The sequence below is a fragment of the Monocercomonoides exilis genome (assembly GCF_001643675.1).
Source record: "Monocercomonoides exilis strain PA203 chromosome Unknown scaffold50-658552, whole genome shotgun sequence".
NCBI lineage: Eukaryota > Preaxostyla > Oxymonadida > Polymastigidae > Monocercomonoides > Monocercomonoides exilis.
In genome coordinates this window covers 482,501-503,610 of record NW_027150595.1, presented here as the reverse complement: position 1 = coordinate 503,610, position 21,110 = coordinate 482,501, and the positions used below count along the sequence as shown (strand labels likewise).

At 34.0% G+C, this 21,110-nt stretch overlaps 7 protein-coding genes across 7 annotated transcripts in view; 2 read left to right on the top strand and 5 right to left on the bottom strand.

Moving 5' to 3' along the window:
• Positions 1 to 1,695: 1,695 nt before the first annotated feature.
• MONOS_12325 (uncharacterized protein) lies at positions 1,696 to 2,115 on the top strand (the record flags this gene model as incomplete). Its single annotated transcript, XM_067864937.1, has 1 exon — positions 1,696 to 2,115. One exon carries the CDS (start codon positions 1,696 to 1,698, stop codon positions 2,113 to 2,115), a length of 420 nt encoding a protein of 139 aa, XP_067720975.1.
• A 4,756-nt stretch (positions 2,116 to 6,871) lies between these two features.
• MONOS_12324 (uncharacterized protein) lies at positions 6,872 to 8,059 on the bottom strand (the record flags this gene model as incomplete). Its single annotated transcript, XM_067864936.1, has 1 exon — positions 6,872 to 8,059. One exon carries the CDS (start codon positions 8,057 to 8,059, stop codon positions 6,872 to 6,874), a length of 1,188 nt encoding a protein of 395 aa, XP_067720974.1.
• A 3,415-nt stretch (positions 8,060 to 11,474) lies between these two features.
• Positions 11,475 to 13,753, bottom strand: MONOS_15934 (uncharacterized protein; the record flags this gene model as incomplete). Its single annotated transcript, XM_067868836.1, has 6 exons — positions 11,475 to 12,914; positions 13,073 to 13,161; positions 13,270 to 13,361; positions 13,412 to 13,517; positions 13,581 to 13,625; positions 13,695 to 13,753. 6 exons carry the CDS (start codon positions 13,751 to 13,753, stop codon positions 11,827 to 11,829), a joined length of 1,479 nt encoding a protein of 492 aa, XP_067720973.1. The 3' UTR covers positions 11,475 to 11,826.
• A 165-nt stretch (positions 13,754 to 13,918) lies between these two features.
• Positions 13,919 to 15,706, bottom strand: MONOS_15935 (uncharacterized protein). Its single transcript, XM_067868837.1, has 2 exons — positions 15,643 to 15,706; positions 13,919 to 15,517 (listed from the first exon to the last, which is right to left on the bottom strand). Exons 1-2 carry the CDS (start codon positions 15,670 to 15,672, stop codon positions 14,051 to 14,053), a joined length of 1,497 nt encoding a protein of 498 aa, XP_067720972.1. The 5' UTR covers positions 15,673 to 15,706; the 3' UTR covers positions 13,919 to 14,050.
• A 46-nt stretch (positions 15,707 to 15,752) lies between these two features.
• On the bottom strand, positions 15,753 to 17,045 carry MONOS_15936 (uncharacterized protein). Its single transcript, XM_067868838.1, has one exon. It carries the CDS (start codon positions 17,020 to 17,022, stop codon positions 15,790 to 15,792), a length of 1,233 nt encoding a protein of 410 aa, XP_067720971.1. The 5' UTR covers positions 17,023 to 17,045; the 3' UTR covers positions 15,753 to 15,789.
• MONOS_15937 (uncharacterized protein) lies at positions 17,022 to 19,846 on the bottom strand. The gene is made up of 2 exons (XM_067868839.1): positions 19,725 to 19,846; positions 17,022 to 19,681 (listed from the first exon to the last, which is right to left on the bottom strand). The coding sequence occupies exons 1-2, from the start codon at positions 19,818 to 19,820 to the stop codon at positions 17,792 to 17,794; spliced, it is 1,986 nt and encodes a 661-aa protein (XP_067720970.1). The 5' UTR covers positions 19,821 to 19,846; the 3' UTR covers positions 17,022 to 17,791.
• A 129-nt stretch (positions 19,847 to 19,975) lies between these two features.
• MONOS_15938 (putative 60S ribosomal export protein) overlaps positions 19,976 to 21,110 on the top strand; it is a 6,097-nt gene continuing 4,962 nt past the window's right edge. The window contains exons 1-3 of the mRNA XM_067868840.1: positions 19,976 to 20,049; positions 20,103 to 20,237; positions 20,294 to 20,711. Coding sequence (XP_067720969.1) covers positions 20,009 to 20,049; positions 20,103 to 20,237; positions 20,294 to 20,711 — 594 coding nt within the window. The 5' untranslated portion in view covers positions 19,976 to 20,008. The remainder of the gene's footprint in view (positions 20,050 to 20,102; positions 20,238 to 20,293; positions 20,712 to 21,110) is intronic.

Here is a 21,110-nt window from a genome sequence, read left to right as displayed (position 1 = left end):
AGTTGTGTCTGTGAAAGCCATTGGCGAAAGAAACGAGAATTTTTGATGGACAGAAAGAGAGCATAACAAGAAAAGTTCAACCGGAAGAAGAGAAAGTTCACTAAAAAGAAGCAGAAAACAGATACATCTTGGGAAGTCAGCCCACAAAACAAAAGATTGTTCAGAAAATTGAATTCAAAGAAAACGAAAGTGCTTCTATAATAAAAAAAAAAGATGAGACTGAAAGAGATAACATAAAAGAAGAAATAAAAAAAGAATGAAACAAACATTCAAAAACGAGAAAGAAATCTTATTTGTGCAAATAGAAAGAGAGAAGAGTGTTTGGGAGGCTTGTGGAAGTAAAGAGCGTTAGGAGCCGTTCTGCTGGAAGTGAAATACAAGATGATAGAGGAACATTACAAGAACAAAGAGCTGAACAAGAAGTTGACAGAGCTGGAGTTAGCAGAAGTCACTATAGACTGAGAAGAGACCGACGAGCAGATGAAACGAATACTGACTGCGAAGGACATGGTCTTAGGAGAACAGAAAAAGAGCCCGGAGATGGTAGATGCGAGAAGAAAGGAAAATAAGAAAAAGAAGAAGAAGAAAGAACATGAGAAAATAGAAAAAAAGGAAGGGAAAAGAAAATATCAATTTATCTGCATGATATTGCATCTCTGTCTGAGACTCTTCTCATTCAACTTTTAACTTTCAATGAGCCTTTTATCACCACCGCCTCCTCTTCATCATCAATATAGTCGGTCATATCCACTTCATTTCAGGAATGAACTTTATTAAAAGCAGAATATCCCTCTTTATCCTCGTCATCATTGTCATCAACGCCCTCTTCAACTTCTTCTTTTATGTTTCCTCTTATTTGGCATTGGATCAGAGCACCGACTTAGTCAAATGTTTATTTTGCACAATTCAGCAGAGCAACCGAGTTAGCATATAATTATCTCATTTCTTCAACTCCCGTCAAATTCAGGGCCAATCGTCATCTTTTATTTTCTTTTCGGAAGAACAAAAGGATTATTCATTCTATTGCGAAATGTAGTCAAGTGTAAATGGCAATAGAGATGATTACGATTCGAGAAAAGCTGATGTGTTGGTGCGAAATCAAAAAGGGAGGACGATTTTTCCATTTTCATTTAAAAGCTGAAAGAGGCTCAGATGAAAAGAGCATATTATCGAAACAATTCTTGAACGGAATAAATGATTGAAATGATGCTCTTCTTCAAATCACACAACGCCAAATGCTTTCAACGAGCAATCAAAAATGAGACGATGAAGGAAAGCAATTTAGAGGAAAATTCATTTTTAAAAGGAAGATTCAATGAAACATCCAAATTTCCAGCAAACATGTGATGATTAATCCATCAAAAGTGTTTTTGAGTCAATTTCTTATTTTTTGTGTTTGTGCCATCTCCCCAACTTTCTTCGACTTTGCCTTCATTTGCACATAAATTCGCAATTCATCTGCACATTTAATATTATTTGCCAACGTTCTTCACCTTCTTCATAAGACACATTGCATTTTATGTCCTCTTGCAGGGCATCTTTGATAGCCCGCAATGCATTTCTTTGATGACAAGATGACCATCCACATGTTCATTGTCAGCTGAATGCCCATCGAGAAATATAAACAAATCGACATCCCAGTTGCCAAATGCTTCTGTTCTGTCATGTCCAACAGCCGAATTGTCTTTCCGAGTGATGTTTCCCATGAAGGCGAACAAGGGCTCTTTCACAGAAGCGACAAATGATTCGCACATGAAATATACATCTCTTCCGACACTGGCCTTGTTGGCTGAAAACACGATATTGGTGATGGAAAAGGAGGATTCTGACACTTGCGAATCATCCTTGTACTCGATCATGAGAGCACCGCCTCTTCCTCCAGAACTTGTATCCTCGCTCACAGAGCAGGTGGAGAAGGTTGTGTCACTTACCGAAAACGAGTTGGCAGGCGAAGATGAAGCGAATGAGGTGCACCCGCCATTGGTGGCAGTTTGTTGGCTCAACTGTTCTGAGTTGATGTTGGTGATGGTGCAGTTGGCGAGGAAGAGGGAGAGGGCAGGGGAGGTGGCAATTAATGAAGAAATAAAAGAAGAAAGAAGAGAAAGTGCAGGATGAGTGGAATGAATTTCTTTGGCGATTAAGGAGCGATAGAGGATGTATGTGGAATGAGAATGTGAAAGAAATAATAATGGAAATTTTTGAACGAACAAATGGTATAGAGAAGAAAGTTTGAACGCCAAATAATCAGGAGAATGGAGAGAAACAACGAATTTGAATCAGTTGTTATTCTTGGAAATATATTCTTTTCCACAGTTCTTTCTTTTGTTTTTCTGTTGAAGCTGAAGCACGAAACTGGAATAATGATTATGTGATATTGAAGCCAAAGAAACAAAAGATACAAACTATTGTCATATTTAGAATGTCAAAAAAAAAAATTTTTTTATTCAAATTTAAAACTTTTTCAATGTATTTTGCTTTCTTTTCCCAATTATCTTCATCGTTAAGTTAATCTTGAAACTTCTATTTTTTAATGAAGTTTTATTTATTTGTGTTGAGTTAATTTTTAAAGACTTGATCAAAAAATCCTTTTTCATTAAAAACATTAAAAAGGTATGTTTTTTCAATAAAAAAAAAAAAACAAATATATATTACAGAAATAAAAGCTCAATATACATGAAAAATTAATTTGACTCTTTGATCAATAAATACCACAATAGAATTTATTTTTTTCGATTTTAGATCTTTTTTTATGATGTCAAAAAAAATCACCCATCTTGTTTAAGATGGAATCTGTTATTTCTGATAGACAAAAAAATCTATGTGAAGAAGAAAAAGAAGTTGAAATTTCGAAGTCATCGCCCTTCTCATTTATAAAAAAGAATCCATGCCTTAAAGTATCTCTTCCAAGAAACGTTGATATTCAACGATTAGCTGTTTCAAATAAACAAACCCTCCAGCCTTTCTACGAACTTCTTCAACGTCTTCATAATACTTACAAATACTCTCCTTCATTGATATTTAATCCCGATGAATCCTCTTTTCGTCTCTCCGATTCCACAAAACAACTAGCCGTTCATCCTTCCGATTCGCCAGCTGGATTTAACAAAACACCCATGAACATGACAAACGCCACGTTGTGCGTTGCAGCTGCTGCAGACGGTTGCTCTTTGAAAAGCATCGTTTTATGGCCTTCAAAGAAAATTCCAGCCGAACTGAGTGTGATGCTCAGCTCAACAATAAGCATTTGGGAAGACAACGATGGCTGGATGACCGACGCAATATTTAGAAGATATGCAGAAGATGTTCTCCTTCCAGGAATCGTGGAAAGACGAACTCTTTTGAACAAAGATGAAGAAAGATGCCTTCTTCTATTGGAATCTCATCCATCGAGAGCTCAGCCCCATATTTGGAGAAAATTCTCTGATGCCTCCATCAACGTGGTGATTTTTATCCCACACCAGCACATACCTCTCTCAGCCTCTCGACCGAAGAGTATTTGCCGTCTTCAAAGATTGTTTTAATACAAAACATGTCGTCCCTTCTTCTTCATCTGTCTCTCTTCGAAGAAAAGCAATATCAGATGCCCCTCCTCAGGCTCTGCAAACAGCGTCATTGCCTGAAACAATTGTTTCTTCGTTTTGCAAAAGTGTAGTGTTATCAAATCAATGGCATGCTGTTCTTTCCACTTTACCTGATGAGCCTTCTGTGACACTGAAGAAAAAGGACCACAGATTTGATTTTCATGGAAAAATAATTACCGACCAAGATTTTTTGGATGAATGGAGAAATAAAAAGAAAATGAAAGAAGAGAAAATAAGGAATGACGATAATGAAAAAACTGTGGAAAAAAAATTGTTTGATGATGAAAAACCAAAGAAAAGGAAAATTCCACGAAAAAAAGTTTTTTTTGATGATAATTCTGGAGATGAAAGAAATCAAGAAAATTCCAGAAAAAATAATCAAGAGAGAGTTGATTGACTATATTTATTACAAGTGTCCTTTATTTAAAGAAGCAAACATGCTTTTGTGAAATTAAAAAAATATTTTGTTTTTTCATTCACATATAAAAAAATATCCGGATAAAAAAACCACCCAAAGAGAAAAATCTCTTCTTTTGAAGACATTATGTCTTTTTTTCATTTTCTGGAAATGCTTGTACGGGACAGAAAAGCAAATTAAAAAAATAAAATAAAATAAAATAAAATAAAATAAAATAAAATTAAATTAAATTAAATTAAATTAAATTAAATTAAATTAAATTAAATAAAACAAATAAATAAATATGTGGATTTTTATTTTTAATAAAGATTTTTGTTTCAAAAATGTGAAAATACTTTGAAATGAAAGAATTTAATATATTTTGTGAGAAGAAAAAGAAAGAAAATAAAAAAGAACTAAACGTAAATCATAAAATCTCCAAAATACGAGGAAATTTGAACAAAAAAATGTGAGTTTGCAATGTTTTTCAGTATTTCTTGATAACATGTTGCTGAATCTTCAAATCCTTCCTCTTCAAGCATTTCAAACACTTCTCTTTTCAACGTTTTCCAACTGAAGTCATCAGCTTCCTCATCCGTATTGACTCTCAATCTATTTGAAACCTGTGCAAACATGCTAAAGATTCTCAAAACAATATTGTCTTTCAATGTACTTTGATGCATCTCCTTTATGAAAAAAGAAATAGCTCCGCTTTTCAACAAACAATTGATTTTTATACTTTCTTTTTCTGACATTTCAGAGATAACATAAATTCCGTATTCATATACATCTTCAACTCTATTCTTAGACAATTTGCACAATTGCAGAAGACATATAATTAACTCTGAGTAGTCTTTTCCCACAATAATCCAATTGATAAAAAAAGACAAAAATGTCATTTGCCACTCTTTGATTATCTCAATTACAAGCTCATCATTTTCGCTCCTATTTTCTTCTTCTTTCTTCCAGTCAACATGCCCTGCCAACGCTTTCAATTCTTTGGCTGCTTCTCTCAAAAAATGCAACTTATTATCAATCAAGTCATATAATTCACTATCTTGTTGAAAACGATTTAATAGAAAGCTCCAAGCTGAATGATAAGCACAATACGTGAGATTATTATGCTCCTGATAATGTTTGATTATTTCAGTGATCTTAGCCAGATATAGATTTTGAGCATTAAACTAGAAACAAAATTATCTATATTTTGAGATTGCGCATTATGACAATTTAACAATCACACTTTATTTGGGTTCACTTCATTCAAAGCCACCAAGGCCATTTCTTTGATTGTTTGAGCTTCTTCACTTTCCTCTTTGTTTGAAGCGACGCTCAAAAGACAGAAAATACAAGTTGAATGCATTTTTTCGCTTATATCATTACCACATGAAGTTAGATAGCAGTGGCAAATGTCAGTCAAAAGCTTTTTGTCCTTGCCTTCTATCTTCTCTTCTTCCTCAACTATCATCTTTTCAAATTTTCTACTCAATGACGATAAACAAAAAGCATTGTTATTTTCCAAAATCAAAAAAAGAAAATGTCCAGCTTGATTCAGAAACAAAAAGATATTTTCCAAATTTGTGATCTTTTCATCAATCATCAAGTTCACTTCATCGAATAACTTTATCGAAAAGACTTCCTCTAATTCCATCTTAGACATTTTTTCAATCAATTTATTAATTTCTTTAATTATTTGTTTTTGCTCAAAAACAGAGGAATTCTTTATTTCAGAGAACAATTCTTTAAAGATTCGAAATATAAAAAATCAATATTGCTTTAAAAAAACAGAACAAACCTTTAAAATTCTTCTGTGAAAACTGTTTGTATTACATTATTAACAGCATATGTGCTCATTTTTCTCATTTCACCTGGATGCAAAAAAGAAAATGCTGTTATTCGAGCAAGATAATCCACAAACGCAATATCTTTATAATAAAGCGATTACCAGGAGAATTATCACAAATAAATAGGTTTTATTTGTCAAATATTTGCTGAAGAAGGAAAAAGCTCGGAAAAGTTTGTCAGATACTCTTGATAGAACGCAGTGAGCAGGATTTGCTCCGAAATAATGAGTATTGTTCACGATTAATGGGCGGTTTAAGTGAAAACTTCGCCCTCCCAAAATGACGTGGGAAAAAGGGCGAGATGAAAATATAGACAAAAACATTAAGACAAAAATAAGTGTATTTTGAATTGTCCGCATCACTTCACCGCCGACTTCGCCTTTTGCCATGGTCTCGAAGACCAGAGGGCAGGGGGCATACCCCTCGGAGCTCCCTCCTGCAGGCTGTGCAGGGATCCGGTGAGGCGAAAATTAAAAACGGAGCAGAAAGAAAAACCACTATCGCTTTCGCGAGGCGTGGAAAAGAAAACTGCGTGTATTATGCTCTGCCTCCCACTCTTCTGCTGCATCAGCAGAGCAACCCCAATCATCACACACTGCATATTAAATATTCAATTCTTCTCTGTAAAAACAATAATAATCTTGTAAAGGAGTAGGATCATGCTTGAACTTTTTATTTGTTTCCATGTTTCTCAAAAAAGATCCTAGGTGCACATTAATATCTTCGGGCGGTTGATCTTTTCCTCTATCCTTTAATATCTCGCCCTTTTTCTCGTCATATTCCTCCAAATATGTTTCTCTCTTACGCACCCAGCCGCTCTGAGTCTCTCCATCCGCGTGTCTATTATTTCGGAGCTAATCCTGACTCACTGCGTTCCATCAATTCGCAATAGAGCGAATATCCGAACGCAAGGAGCAGGTTTGCTCCTCAATAATGAGTTTTGAAATCCCTCGTTCTCTTCTCTCCTCTGATCTTAAACCCTCCGGCCTAGCACCTTGTCGTGCGGCGGATGAACAGAGGGACTGCGGATGAAGGTGCGGCCTCTATCCCTACTCCCTCCCCTTGTTGCGCTGTCTTCGGGGGGTTCTCGATCGGGTCTTCTGTACCTGAGCGGGTATGACAATTTGTCCTATGCTTCTCTCTCCGCGTTTCCTCCGATCGGTCTCGAGTTTCTTCTGCAAGGCAGGTTGTCTGCCCTCCGCCAGCTCCATGATGCTGCGGGGAATTATGGAAGGTGTCTCATCACACCTGGTGGGTTGTGTTATATCGTCCTCATGCTGCGAACTCTTCTCTCGAGTCGACCCTCGTCTCTTCGAATTCTTTCTCTTGCTCGTCTCCGCTTCTCCCCCAGATTGTGATGTTTCTTCAGGATACTCCTTTGTTTCAGATTCTGTATTCTCATTTGAAATCTCTTTTCCTTTGCTGTCCTTCTCCGACTTTCCTCCCTTCTCTGCCAGGGGTACTGGGCCACCGATTGTCTCCAGGATCCATCTCGTGTCCTGAACTGGTAACACGGTGTAATACTCCTGGGCTACTCTAGAGCCTGGCGCCCATCTCGCGTACGCATTGATTGCTTTCCAATCTGCAGCTTGTTGTCTTGCTAGGTGCGTTATCACAGCGTGTCTTATCGAGTACGCGGTAAATGTGTCGGGTATTCCGTTCTCTCTCAGGACAGCCACTAATTCTTCTTTGATCCTCTGCAAGTTTGCAGGTTGCCTCCCCCTGAGATCGAACCACACATGTTCGTCTCTAAAGGTTGTCTTTATATAATCCATCCAGCGTTGGAGCGCCACAACCGCATCGATACGTGGGTTCGGATGCTTATTTATAATAACATTAACAGTCTCTCCCCCTGATGTTTTTGTTTGTACTTGTGTCTGGACAGAATTATCTTTAAATATCGTTGTATCACTTCTCATTCTCTCCAGCTCTGCTGGCCTTAGAGCTCCAAAGATCATAGTCAGGATGAGAGCTCTCCTTTGGAGGGTCTGTGGGTCTTTCATATCGTGAGTGGCTTCTGCCCATTTCGTGATGATTGTCAAGTCCCACATCGATTTGTATCGATTGCCTCTTCTTGGTTTCTCCCCCACATAGGTTTTAAGAAATATCTCTATGTCTTTCACGTCAACCTTAGTCTTTCTGAAGAGGTTAATAGAATCCAGAACTTTCCGTTCTGTCTGATGAATCACTCCACTTGATAGGTTAGTATTCGAAAGTGTTTCAGTGAACTCTGCCATAATTCACTTAGCATCTTTTCTATGAGGGGGTCTGTTTTATCTATTCTTTCTCTATCAAATAATAGTTTTAATTATTGCAGCGCTCTCTACGAATCCCCTGCTGCTGATATATCCTTCACTCCAACTTATTCTCCCCATGTTTGAAAGATGTCCTTCCTAAGATATTCTCCTCTCCAGTCTAATACTTCTGACCTCTCATGAAGGTATCTTCTAGCCTTCTTTTCTCATCTCTTTAGAGGTCAATCCAATGTTTCTCAATAACGGACTGGTACGATCTCATTTCTAGACTATTCTCTCTTTCTCTTCCTTCTCAGAGAGTGTAGTTTACAAATAGTTTGGCAGGGCACCTGATCAATCTGGTGTGCGATTATCAACATATAGTCTTCTCGGTGCGATTGTTTGAAATATCTCTGCCACTTTTTACGCTTTCGGTGCATAGTCCAGTTTTATCTAAGTCCGGCTGAGTGCGTCTATCAGCATTTTTAGCTGAGAAATGCAGAATCTTCTTCAATTTTCATTACGCTGCACTATGCGGCTTCCTTATGTATCCTCCTCTCGCGGTCTACCGCGATCTCATGCTCAATATTCTCCTCGCGATTCTCTGCGGATTTCACTTCTTCAGTCTTCTCAAAAAGTTTCGCGGTTACAGTGTCTGCACCTATTTCGCAAAAGTGCACTGTTTCTTATCGTATTATCGATTTGCAACTTCTCTCAATATCTATCTTCATCCTTTTCTCGCAGTAAACTCAGCTTTCTCTTCATTCAAATTCTTTCTATTAAAAACAATTTGTCACTCCTCGATTATCTCGCTACAATTCAGTGCTCTCTCTTCTCTCTCAGTCCCGATATGTTTCACGATTGAACTTTTGTTCTGATTTCTCCTGTAATTAATCGTAACATTTCCAATTCTTAATTTATGATATTTCTCTCTTTCAGTTTAATATTGTGTCGTAACACAACTTGTCTATATTTCCTTAGCAAAAGTCAATCGGTTTACTGAGCTTTCTATCTCTATCGTCATTTTGCTGCGAAACGCCGTTCACTGCTCTATCTCTTCTCAAAGTCTCGGTATTGAACGCGGTTACTCTCTCGTCTCTTAGTCTCGTGGTAATGCACGTCTTCCTATTCTCTCTCTTATCTCATGATCTTGAGATCGAACTCGGTTTGATTCTTTGTAACTCTCTCTCGAATAGGCACAGCTTCATTTCAAATAATTATCTTGTAACTGTAATGAAATTATCCATTAATTAAAATATCGCTGTAATATATGTATCGATTATTACAAATATTCTTACATTATATAAATATAAATATTTCGTCACTGTATTTATCAGTATCTCGCGTAATTGTGTATCTCGTTTCCTGAATAATCTTCTTTTGATATTTCGTAAATTCTCTATTTATCCCTCTCTCGCTTCACTTCTCAATTCTTCTTTCATTTAATAAAATCATGATCTTGCGACAAGGCGCGGCTTTTCAATCTATAAAACAAATCATGATCTCGCGGCAAAACGCGGCTCTCTCTTCTCTCTCTGTCTCGCGGCATAGCGCGGCTCTCTCTTCTCTCTCTGTCTCGCGGCAAAGCGCGGCTCTCTCTTCTCTCTCTGTCTCGCGGCATAGCGCGGCTCTCTCTTCTCTCTCTGTCTCGCGGCATAGCGCGGCTCTCTCTTCTCTCTCTGTCTCGCGGCATAGCGCGGCTTTCTTATATATATATATATATATTTTATATATATATATATATATATCTTATCATTGCGCGTCTTTTATCACTATTCTTGTGATATCATCTAGCAATAAAACAAATACGTATATGGATTTCTCAATATCGCGAATTATCGAATAATTATTGTTATGTAACTATCTTAAGCAAATTCGCAGCATTATAATATGTAATTATCTCTTTATTGTAATTAAATCTTTCCTCAATGGTAATCTCGCTGCAATGTGTGCATTTATTCTCATTAATTCTAGTAACATCAAGCGATTTATTATTATTATTTATATTCAAAATTTAACTGCATCTTGATACACTTCGCGGATCTTGTTCCTAATAAATTCTTACGATATTTGTTGTTTCATTCTTTTAAAAGTCAATTGTCATTCATATCTTCGTTTTGTTTAAGTATCTGATGAAATATCGTGGCTTCTATTATTATATATTATTTCGTGGATATGAGCGAATCTTCTTCCTAATTAATTCACACAATATTCTGCAGTTTGTCGTTGGTTTTGTTTTCATTTGTATATCACAGCATTGTTTGAATATATCTCTTCTATTTTGTATTAATTATTTCAATTAATTATCTCCACATTGATAGAAAGTTCTTCCTCCAAAATAATCTCTCTGCAATTTGTGGATCTATCTTTTTAAATTCTTGCAACATCTTGCGATTTCATTATTTAACAATATCTCGCTTCAATAGGCAGTTCTTACTCCTAATAAATAAGCAAAATAATGTGTAGTTTTATTCTATTTTAAAGTCGAAAAATTATCATATCTTTATTCTATCAAAATGTTTCACTATTTTTCGTGGTTTTAATTTCTGAAATTGACTCGCAGTACAACGCGGAAATATTTACAATAATTATCTTTCAATTTATATTGTAGCTTCAGTTCTTGAAATTGTATCCAAACAATGCACGGCTTTCCTTTCTGTTTTATCAGCTGTACGCAGTCTTTGTTTCGAATGATGTATTTCGCACTTTGATCCATGCAAATTCTTCGATGATAATTTTTCATTCTTTTTTGTTTCAAAAATAGATCTAATTCCTTTCCATCGCCGTCTCTGTATTTTTTGTCACAGGCTGTTGCTTCTTTTTGTTGCGGACAATTTGGGTCTACTTTGAATTTCAGTATTGGCGAAGTTAGATCTTAAACCGCCCATAAATCGTGAACAATACTCATTATTGAGGAGCAAACCTGCTCCTTGCGTTCGGATATTCGCTCTATTGCGAATTTTCCTAAAGATCAATCCGAGCCAATTATATCTTATGATCAAAAAAGACAAAATAATTTCCAAAAAAGTTTTACCATGATAATAATAATAAAATAATGAAACAAAACAATCAGGGAAAAATTATACCAAGAAATGCATGCAATTTATTTTTGAAATCGATTCGAAAATTCAAAAAACATCATCATTATTTTGAAAATATGCTGATCATCTAAACTCCAACAGAGTTTTGAAAATAAAAGGATCAACAAAGCTTAATCTTTGTCATTTCACTTCTTCAAGTACATGCTACATTTTCGTTATCTTCAAAATGAAAGAAAGATCAAATAAGATTTGATTCATTTTCTCCAAGCAGTTGTTTCCCCCAGTTTGCAAACAATAACATAAATAAACAAAACCTTTTTCAATAATTTGAAATTTTACGAATGAAAACAAAAGAAAAAGTGAAAAAGATGATACACATTTTGAATGCCAATGATTTTTGATTTAACAAAAGGGGTGAAAAAAGAAAGAAAGAAAGAATAAAAAGAAAACATAAATTAAAATCGTAAAGGATGTAAATATTGAAAATTATGTTCTCGTTTTGTTCATTAGACTCAAAAAACGAACCTTCAAACAACAAACAAATCTGTTTTCTTTGATCATCTCAAAGTTATCCGTTAAAAATTATGAAAATAAAAATAAAAATTAAAATTAAAATAAAATAAAATAAAATAAAAAAAATAAAAAAAAAAAGAAAAAAATTAAATTCAACATTAAAATTTTAATCCAATTCGCATTCATTTCAAATCTTCATCCACATCTACATTCATTTCAAGAATTTTTTTCCTTTTCCCCCCTTTTCACTTCTTCATCTTCATCTTCCTCTTCCTCTTCCTCTTCCTCTTTATTTCTCCTGCTCTTCCATTTCCCTTTTCCAACAGAAACAATTGCTTTTTTTATTCTATTTATGGATTTTAAGTTATTTAACTCTGCAATAATTGGCTTTCCCTTTGACAAACAAACACCCACAATGCAATTACTTTCACACAACGACACCAAAAATTCAATGGATGAGGAAAATGACTGGGAAAAAAATGAAAAAGAAATTTTATTTAAAAAGGAGGGAAAAGAAGAAGAAGAAGGAGGAGGAGGAGGAGAAGAAGAAGGAGAAGAAGAAGAAGAAGAAGAAGAAAAGGAGGATGAAAATGATGAAGAAGTGCCAGGAAAGAGAAGAAATGAATGAGAAGAAGAAGAAGAAGAATGCGATGAATGAATTGAGGGGTTATTGGATGATGATGATGAAGATGAAGATGATGATGATGATGATGTTAATAAAGAAGAAGAATTTGAAGTGGAAGAAGGAGAAATTGAAGAAGAAGAAGAAGAAGAAGAAGAAGAAGAAGAATCTTTCAATTTTCTTTCTCCAACCTCATTTTGCTTTGAATGTTTTCCATCATCATCATCTTCTTCTTCTTCTTCTTCTTCATCTTCAGTTGAAATAGCAGAATTTTCAGTTTTAATATTATTATTATCATTTTTATTAACATTCACATTCACATTCATGTTTTCATTGTCTCTATTTGAATGTGAGAAAATTTGATTTGAATTTTCTCCTTCTCCACACAGACAATCACCAATTATTAGCACTTTTTTGGGGTTTAAAGGAGATTTTGAAGGGAATATTGGATGAGAAGAAGAATTTAATGAAGAAGAAGAAGAAGAAGAATTTGAAATGGAATTTGAAATGGAATTAGAAGAAGAAGAATTTGAAGAAGAAGAAGATGATGATGATGATGATGATGGCAAAGAAGAAGAAGAAGAAAGATTTTGATTTGTGTTTTTGTCAACAGTATTATCTTCGACAGTTAAAAGGAAGCAGACATCATCTGAATTATCTGGAAGAACAAATGTTTCAACTCCTTTTAAATAGAAGAATATTCAAAAAAAATTTAATATTTTTACAAAAAATATTATTGTTATTAAATAATAATAATTATAATAATAATCAAAAAAAAAAAAAAAAAAAAAAAAAAAAAAAAAAAAAAAAAAAAAAAAAAAAACGAATAAGTTAGAAAACCTGAATAATGCAAAATGCTTTCGATCGTTCCGTCAAAGTTCGACTGGAGCGGAATACTGTCTTTGAGGTTGTCAAATTCCTTTTTTGCACTTATAAAAAAATCAAAGAAAAAAAATAAAAAAGTTGAAAAATTTAGCATTGGAGGGGGAAAAACATTGGAGCTTAAGAATGGTAAAAACAATGGTATTAAAACGTACCATGCATATGGACAATCTGGAAATCTCAGCTTCCAAGCAGCAACATCTTTTGACTGAATTGAGTTTGAACTAGATCCAGCGCTTGTGCAAATCTATTTTTAAATACACATTTCAAAATCCCAATAAAAGTAGATTGACAAACCCTGGGATATCCAAGATCTAATATTTGTTGGAGAACTTTATCACTAACAACCATCGGATTAATAATGAGCAATCCACCTTGGGGAAGCTGATAAATAAACATATTCCTATTTTCATTTTCACAAAATCGTTACAATTCTTCAATTTTAAAGAATAGTGCAAATTCAAACCAATTATTCTTTTTTTCAAATGCAGTTACTCTGTACAATCGTGGACTGACAAATATTTTTATTAATCATTTTCCAAAATGAAGAAATTCACAAAATGAATAAAAATTTATATACCAGATAAACAGTAAGTCCGAATGAAAATTCACATTTGGCTTCCATTGACGATTAATCATAACTTTTAAAAAATGAATTAATTTGCAACAAATTGCATAATGCATACGATTTTTTATCCATTGCCCGAAACAATATAAAATGTAAATGCAAAAACCCCAGAATATTACTTCGACTCCAAAGTGTACACTGAAAGATACACTTTTCATATATAATTGCTCATAATGTTGGAATTTTTGATCTTTTATTTTCTACATCATTAAAAAGAATTTGGAAAAAAAAATATTTATAAATAACATAGAAACGACGTATAAGAAAAAATGAAAAAAAAAAAAAGTATTATCATCCAATTTGCTCGTTCATTTATCAGTCTTCTTTGAGCAATTCAACTTAGATGATTTGGGCTTTCTTATCTTTTTGTGCTTCGTTGTTTTTATGGTTTTTTGTCGTTTATTCTCTTTGTTGTCCTCTGATCCTTTTTCTAAATTTTCTATCTCCTCTCCGCTTTGTGGCTGTACCTCTGTTTGCTCATTCTCCTCTGATAGCTTTGGAGTTTTCTGTTCTTTCCTTTTTGAATTCCTTTCTTTCCCCCTTTTTTGCGTTTTTGCTTTATCTTTCCCTTCATTTGCTTTCCGACTCGGAACTTTCAATCCTCCAGACATCCATCTTTGTATCTTTGCGTCTTCTGCCTCTTTCTTTTTGGCTTCTCTGATTGCTGCTTGCTCTTCCAATTGTGCTTTCAAAATGCGTCTACTTAATGACAGCTCCGAATGCGTGGACATGTGCATCGTCTCGCTCGGCATTGGAATGGAACGCAGACCCAAAATTGATCTTGTTTGCGACTGCGGAATTTTCGAAGGATCACGAATTGTGTCTATATCTTCTTCATCTTCTTTCGTCTCATTCGTTTCTTCCTCTTCATTTTCTTTATTTTCTTCACCAGAAAGCTCTTCATCAGAAGGTTCATCACTTCCAATGCCTTCACTTCTTATACGTTCCTCTGCTTCCTTTATCATTAATTCCATTGCTTTACGTGTAAGTTCGTCATCTTCTTCTTCGTCGTCTTCTTCGTTTTCTTCCTTCATGCTTGTTCGCCTTCCTCCAATTTCGCTTTCAATCATCGATCTCCCTTTCTTATCTGAGAAGTCATCATCTTCTATACGCTGAGTTAATCGTTTATCGAACGTGCTTTGCTTGCCACGAGAACCAATCACTGCATACTGCCTTCCACATTCAAACCGTTTCTTCGCTTCCTCCGCTTCTTTTCGAAGCTCTTCTGAATATTCTTCTTCACTTAATTTATCAAAGCACCCAGAAGAATGACTATCTGTCTTGTGCAGTGATCGATTTTTTCGTATTTTTGGCCGTGATGGAAGAACCAAAAGATATAGTTCTCGATGACATGTTGAACAAATAGGAGGAGAAGGATGTTCTTTAATAATAACTTGACAACTTGGACAGCATGCACATTTTCTTTCAAGAAGAGAAGAAGGCTCAAATCCACAAGCTTTTTCATGTCCAACTGTTGAAGGAAGAATTCCTGTAAGAATTTCTCCCTTGCATAGAGCAGAAAGATCCTCCAAAAGAGCAAGTTGTTCAAGTTGCCCACTTGCCCTAAGATGTTTCTTTGTCAAATCAGATGGAGGTAAAAATCGAAATGGAGATGGACGAGGAAAACTATATTGAGCAACAGGATGAACTTTAATACATTCAGGAAGATTATTGTCTGAAGTTGAAGATAATTCATCATCATCCGTTTCTGAATAATCAGAATTTAAAGAATTTGTTTCAGAATTTCCTTCTGATTTATGTTCATTTGCTTCTTCCTGAAAGACGAATGAGTAAAGCAAAATTATTAAAAACGTGAATTTCATAAAAAAGTTTGAATTTGAGTTTTTAAATATTTAAATTTTTATAACTAATGAAATAAATAAAATATAAATTAACAAACATTATCATCGTCATCCAAAATTTCTTCCATTTTTTAATTTAATTCAAATTGCAAAATTTTATGTTGGGTGAATATTTGAAAGCATTAACATAAACATATGTTACCATCAATTTTCATTAGAAAATTTCAATTTGAGTTTTAATATATTTAAAGAAATGCTCTCAAAATAAGAGCTACAACAATTAAAAACAAAATAATAATAACAATCTCAATAAACCGACAGCCAACAAAAACCCTATGAAGTGTTCGCAGAGGAGATGGCTTTGAACGAGTCAAAATAATATCTTTTGGAATTCTAGCTTCTTTTGTTAATAACAAATTGCTCGAAGGAAACAGTGATTCATTCTCATTGTCGTTGATTCGCATGCATTTTTCTTCAGCTTGCCAGAATTTGCTGCAGTCCTTTTCAACGAGAACAGACGAAAGACGCGATCTTTGTTCCGAATGGAAAAATGGTAGCTGAATAGCTTCTGATGGGCAATGGTGATAGCAGCGCGAGCACATCCAACATTCATCTGGATTGATAATTGGATAGGAGGATTCAATATCTCCAATGGTTATCTTTGAAGAAGCATTTTCTGATGAAGCTGTGGAATCGCTTGAAGAAGCAGAACTTTTCATCTTTATTGCGTTGTAAGGGCATTCTCTTGCACATTTGCCACATTTGATGCACTTCGTTTGATCAATTTTCGGGCAGAGCATGGACGATATCATTTTTTGTGATTCGCTTCCATTCACTTTATGTTGTTTAAATTTGGGAAACTGTGTTGTTTTCGAATTTTCATCGGTTAATAGCTCATTCATTGAATCAACAAACGCGATAAGTTTTTCAATCTCCGAAAGTTTCCATGCATCTCTGTAAGGTTTTGGCGGACCCCAAACAGGCGTTGAATCGGGAGTTTTTAAAACAATAGATCCAAGGTATCGAGCATTTGGATTCTTTTTTGATAAAGGCATCGTGCATATTTCTCCCAATGTTTTATTTGCTCCTCCAGCCGTGCCAAATCCAAAGAAAAATTTCATGTGACGGAATATTGATGACGGTAGTACATTTTCTGAAAAGAAAACATCAAATCCAGGTGCAGGAAGCTGATTGAAAGCATAACTTCCAACTCCAATAACATCCGAACGGGAGATACGATTTCTTGTCTCGAACAACATGGAATTATTTTCATCAATGTTCAATGAGATATCCTTTTTTGCATTTTTCTTTCCCAATTTTAGAAGTTGAATTAATTTTAATCCATCAACACATTCAACATCATGATTCCAATTGCTTGACAATTTTGATTGCAAAAGTTCCGATAATAATTTTGTATTTCCGGTTGATGAAAAGTATATTAAAGTTATAATTCGCTTTTTGCAAGAAGAACTTGTCATTTGATAAAAAAATTTATTTTGTTAAGGGCTTAAAAAGTGGATAAAAAATAAAAGAATCAAATGGAAATTTAAAATATACATTAATGAGAAAGGATCGCAAGAGTAACAATCTCATTAATTATGCAAGTTAAAAAGAAAAATTTTTACTATAAAAAGAAAATAAAAAAGATGAAATAACTGTAATCGGATGTAAAAAAACATAAACATTATTATAATTCACAATAACGTGTTGAAATAACAGTTTAAAGAGAATGAAATTTAGAAAACAAAGCCATTGCCTTCAACTATAGAAATGATGAATATTTAAAATAAAATCAAATAAAACAAAAAAATAAAATAATTTTTGATTATTATTTCACTTTTGCTACATAAACATAAAAAAAGAAATTAATAAAATAATAAAGTTCAATCCTTTCTCCACAAAAAATCAAAATTTTCATGCAAATTAAAAAAAAAACTTTTTTTTGAAAAAAAAAATTAATTTTCAAAAACTAAAAAAAAAAAAAGAAAATGAACAAAAAGAAAATATATAAACATAAACAAATTTCTTTCTTCTTTTTAAGATTTAAGTTATTTACAATTTATTTTTATTTTAATTTTTATTTTTATAATTCATATTTCAATTCTTTCTCCTTCTTTCTCCTTTCTCTTCTTCTTCTTCTTCTTCTTCTTGTTCTTCTTGTTCTTCTTCTCCAAATTCAATTTTTTATTTATTATTTTATCTTTTTTTTTTTTTTTTTAATTTTCATAATTTTTTTTTTAATTTTTTTTATTTTATTTCTGGGCTTTTTTGAACAAACATCAAATGATCTTTTAAAAGAGCTTGTGTTATTGCACTTTCTGAGGAAATTGGAGAAGAAGGAGAAGAAGAAGAATTTGAAATAGAAGAAGAAGGAGGAGGAAGAGAAGAAGAAAAAGAAGTAGAAGAAACGGGAAAAGAAGGGGAAGAGGAGGAAAAGGAAGAAGAAGAAGAAGACGAAGAATACAATATTGGATAACAAGAGGAAGAAGAAGAAACAAAACATTTTATTTGTATTTCTTCTTCTTCTTCTTCTTCTTCTTCTTCTTCTTCTTCTTCTTTTCTCTTTTTCCACTTCTTTTCATTTTTTTCAGAAAAATGTGAGTTGAAAGAAGAAGAGGAGGAGGAAGAAGAGGAAGAAGAGGAAGAAGAGGAAGAGGAAGAAGAAGAGGAAGGAGAAGAAGAAGAGAAGGAGGAAAGAGAGGAAAGAGAGGAAAAAGAAGAAGTTGAAGGAGAAGAGGAGGAGGAAGAAGAAAAGGAAGAGGAAGAGGAAGAGGAGGAGGAGGAAGAAGAAGAAGAAGATTTTATGTTTGTCTGATGATGTTGATGATGATGTTTATGATGATGATGATGTGAAGAAGAAGAAGAAGAAGAAGAAGAAGAAGAATGAAATGTAGAAAAAGAAGAGGAAAATGAAGAAGAAGAAGAAGAAGAAATTGGATAACAAGAAGAAGAGGAGGAGAAGGAAGAAGAAGAAGAAGAAGAAGAAGAAATAGAAGAAATTGAAGAATAATCCATTTTTTCTATTCTTCCTAATCTTTCAATTATTTCCCTTTCTCTTTCTTCTTCCCTTTCTCTTTCTTCTTCCCTTTCTCTTTCTCTTTCTCTTTCTCTTCTTTCTCTTTCTCTTCTCTCTGTTCTTTCTCTCTCTATTTTTTCCCTCTCTATCTTCTCAATCTTTTCTCTTTCATCTCGCTCTCTCTCTATTCTCTCCTTCTCTTTCTCTATTCTTTCCCTTTCTCTCTCTATTTTCTCTCTCTCTATTCTTTCTCTCTCTATTCTTTCTCTTTCTCTCTCTATTCTCTCCTTCTCTCTCTCTATTTTTTCTCTCTCTATTTTCTCTATTTTTTCCCTCTCTATCTTCTCTTCCACATCACTCTTCATCATCGTCATTGCCATCGTTGTCATCGTCCTTTCTGTCCCACTTTTCTCTCTTCTCCTCTCACTTTCTCCGCTTTCCCTCACGTTTCTCGGCTGCGCCGCTGTGCACACATGCTCCATTCCAGGCTGCGCCATATTTTCTGCCTCGTTTAGCAGGATAGTTTCTGTTTTTTCGGAATACTGGTGATCATAACTTTGGCTGTGATCAGACAAACCGCACCCGTCAATGACATCGTGCCGTGAATTTGGCTGAGTTGACGGCGCAAATGAATAAGAAAGAAGCATAAGCATATCAATTGAGCAGATTTCCTTGATGTATGTGGCATCTTCACGAGAAAAACAGATGTTGTAGTCGAGTTGATCCAAAACATGCACTTCGTCTTCAATAAGACGTGATGATGGTATATCAAAAAATGCAAGAAGATGATAGCAATTTATTGGCCTGTCATTTATGCAGTTCATGGACAAAAAACAGCAAATAGCGAAAACATATGCCAACTCGATTTCTTGGGTAAATAGATAAACAGCGTTGTGCTTCCTTCCATATCTTGAAAAAAATATCATCCCCAAGAGCATAGACTCCACGTCCAAGCTCAAAATTGTCGCGACTTTTTTCAATAGAGGAAAGAGAAAATCATATGAGAATGACGTTCGTTGGCAAAAATATGTTGTGATTCGTTGCAGAAATATTATAAACGGTTGTTGATCATCAGAATGCTTGATACCATCTTGTCGAATCCACCAATCAAAAAAGAAAGACTGCGAAAAACGAAAATGAGAAAAACAAAAAATTTCTGCAAACCATGGGCACTCTCTTCCCTTTAGTTAATGAATTGAATTCTTCAATAGGAGTTAGTTTGGGTTTTTGTTTTCGTAATGCTGATTTAGGGATCCGCATTGAAACGATAACAAGTTTTGTGATCTGAAAATATAACAAAATCATTTTTTCAATTAAGACTTTTCATCTGTATTTGTTAATTATCCTTTTTATTTTAATTCTACATGAAAAATAACTATGAAAGAAAATATTTACGAAAATTGGTTATACCCTTTATAGGTTATATATTAAATTGAAGAATAAGTTATATGCAAGACATTCAAGAAGAACAGCCAGAAATTGGCAAAATGTTTGTAGCGCATTTTAATGTTGTTTAAACATGTTGAAATTAATTTTTTATAGCCTCTGCTGCATTTGCGGCAAACTTATATCCCCGAATCCTTCGAACACGTGTCCTGATTGCCTTTTGACTGAAGTGGATATCACTGAAGGAATTCCAAGGCAAAGCACACTCGCTCTGTGCCAAGGATGCGGAAGGTTCGAAAATTTAATTATTTTGAAAAAAGTAATTTGAGAGCTTTTTTTTATGTTAGATTTTCACTGGGATCAACGGGGAGTGTGAAATCGAAATACACACTACATCGTAAGACTTGGTTTAAATGTGAGTTAGAATCAATGGAATTGCTCACGTTATGCTTAAAATCATTGAAAGGATTGAATTCCGTTAAACTTGTAGATGCAAAGTTTATATGGACAGAACCTCATTCTAAAAGAGTTATTATAAGAATGGTTATCCAAAAGGAAGTTCAAGGCGCAATCCTCGAACAGACTTTGGACGTAACTTTCTTCATAAGAAATAGAATGTGCGAGAAGTGCTCAAAGGCAATGAATAATGATAATTGGAACACTCTTGTTCAGTTGCGTCAAAAAGTTGATCATAAACGTACTTTTTTGTTTTTGGAGCAACAAATTTTAAAGCATCATGCACAAAAGCGTGCACTTAGGCTTAAGGTTTGTTTTTTTTTTTTTTATATTCTAAAAGTAAAAATAACTTTTATTACTCTTTTAATTATTATTATGAAATTTTTCTTTATAAATATGAAAATATTTAATATTTTTAATATATCTCACTCACAATTTCTTTCACTTTCTCTATTTCTATCTATCTATCTATCTGTCTGTCTTTCTTTTCATATTTTCCTTTAAATTTTTATTTTTTTTCTCAATGCTTCTTTTTTTTTTAAACTTTATTTTTTATTGTTTTATTTTTAATTTTACTTTCTTTCTTTCTTTCTTTCTCTCTCTCTCTCTCTCTCTCTTTTTTTTTTTTTTTTTTTTTTTTTTTTTTCCTTATCTTTATTACTTCTCCTTCTCCTTCTCCTTCTCCTTCTCCTTCTCCTTCTCCTTCTC

Bases quoted from the DNA above. Each gene is read 5' to 3' on its own strand.
- MONOS_15935 (XM_067868837.1), bottom strand. From the start codon at position 15,672: ATGGAAGAAATTTTGGATGACGATGATAAT. The intron at 15,518-15,642 runs GTTTGTTAATTT...TTCGTCTTTCAG, and splicing joins TTTTGGATGACGATGATAAT to GAAGAAGCAAATGAACATAA.
- MONOS_15936 (XM_067868838.1), bottom strand. From the start codon at position 17,022: ATGACAAGTTCTTCTTGCAAAAAGCGAATTATAACTTTAATATACTTT.
- MONOS_15937 (XM_067868839.1), bottom strand. From the start codon at position 19,820: ATGCGGATCCCTAAATCAGCATTACGAAAACAAAAACCCAAACTAACT. The intron at 19,682-19,724 runs GTTTGCAGAAAT...CGTTTTTCGCAG, and splicing joins AAGGGAAGAGAGTGCCCATG to TCTTTCTTTTTTGATTGGTG.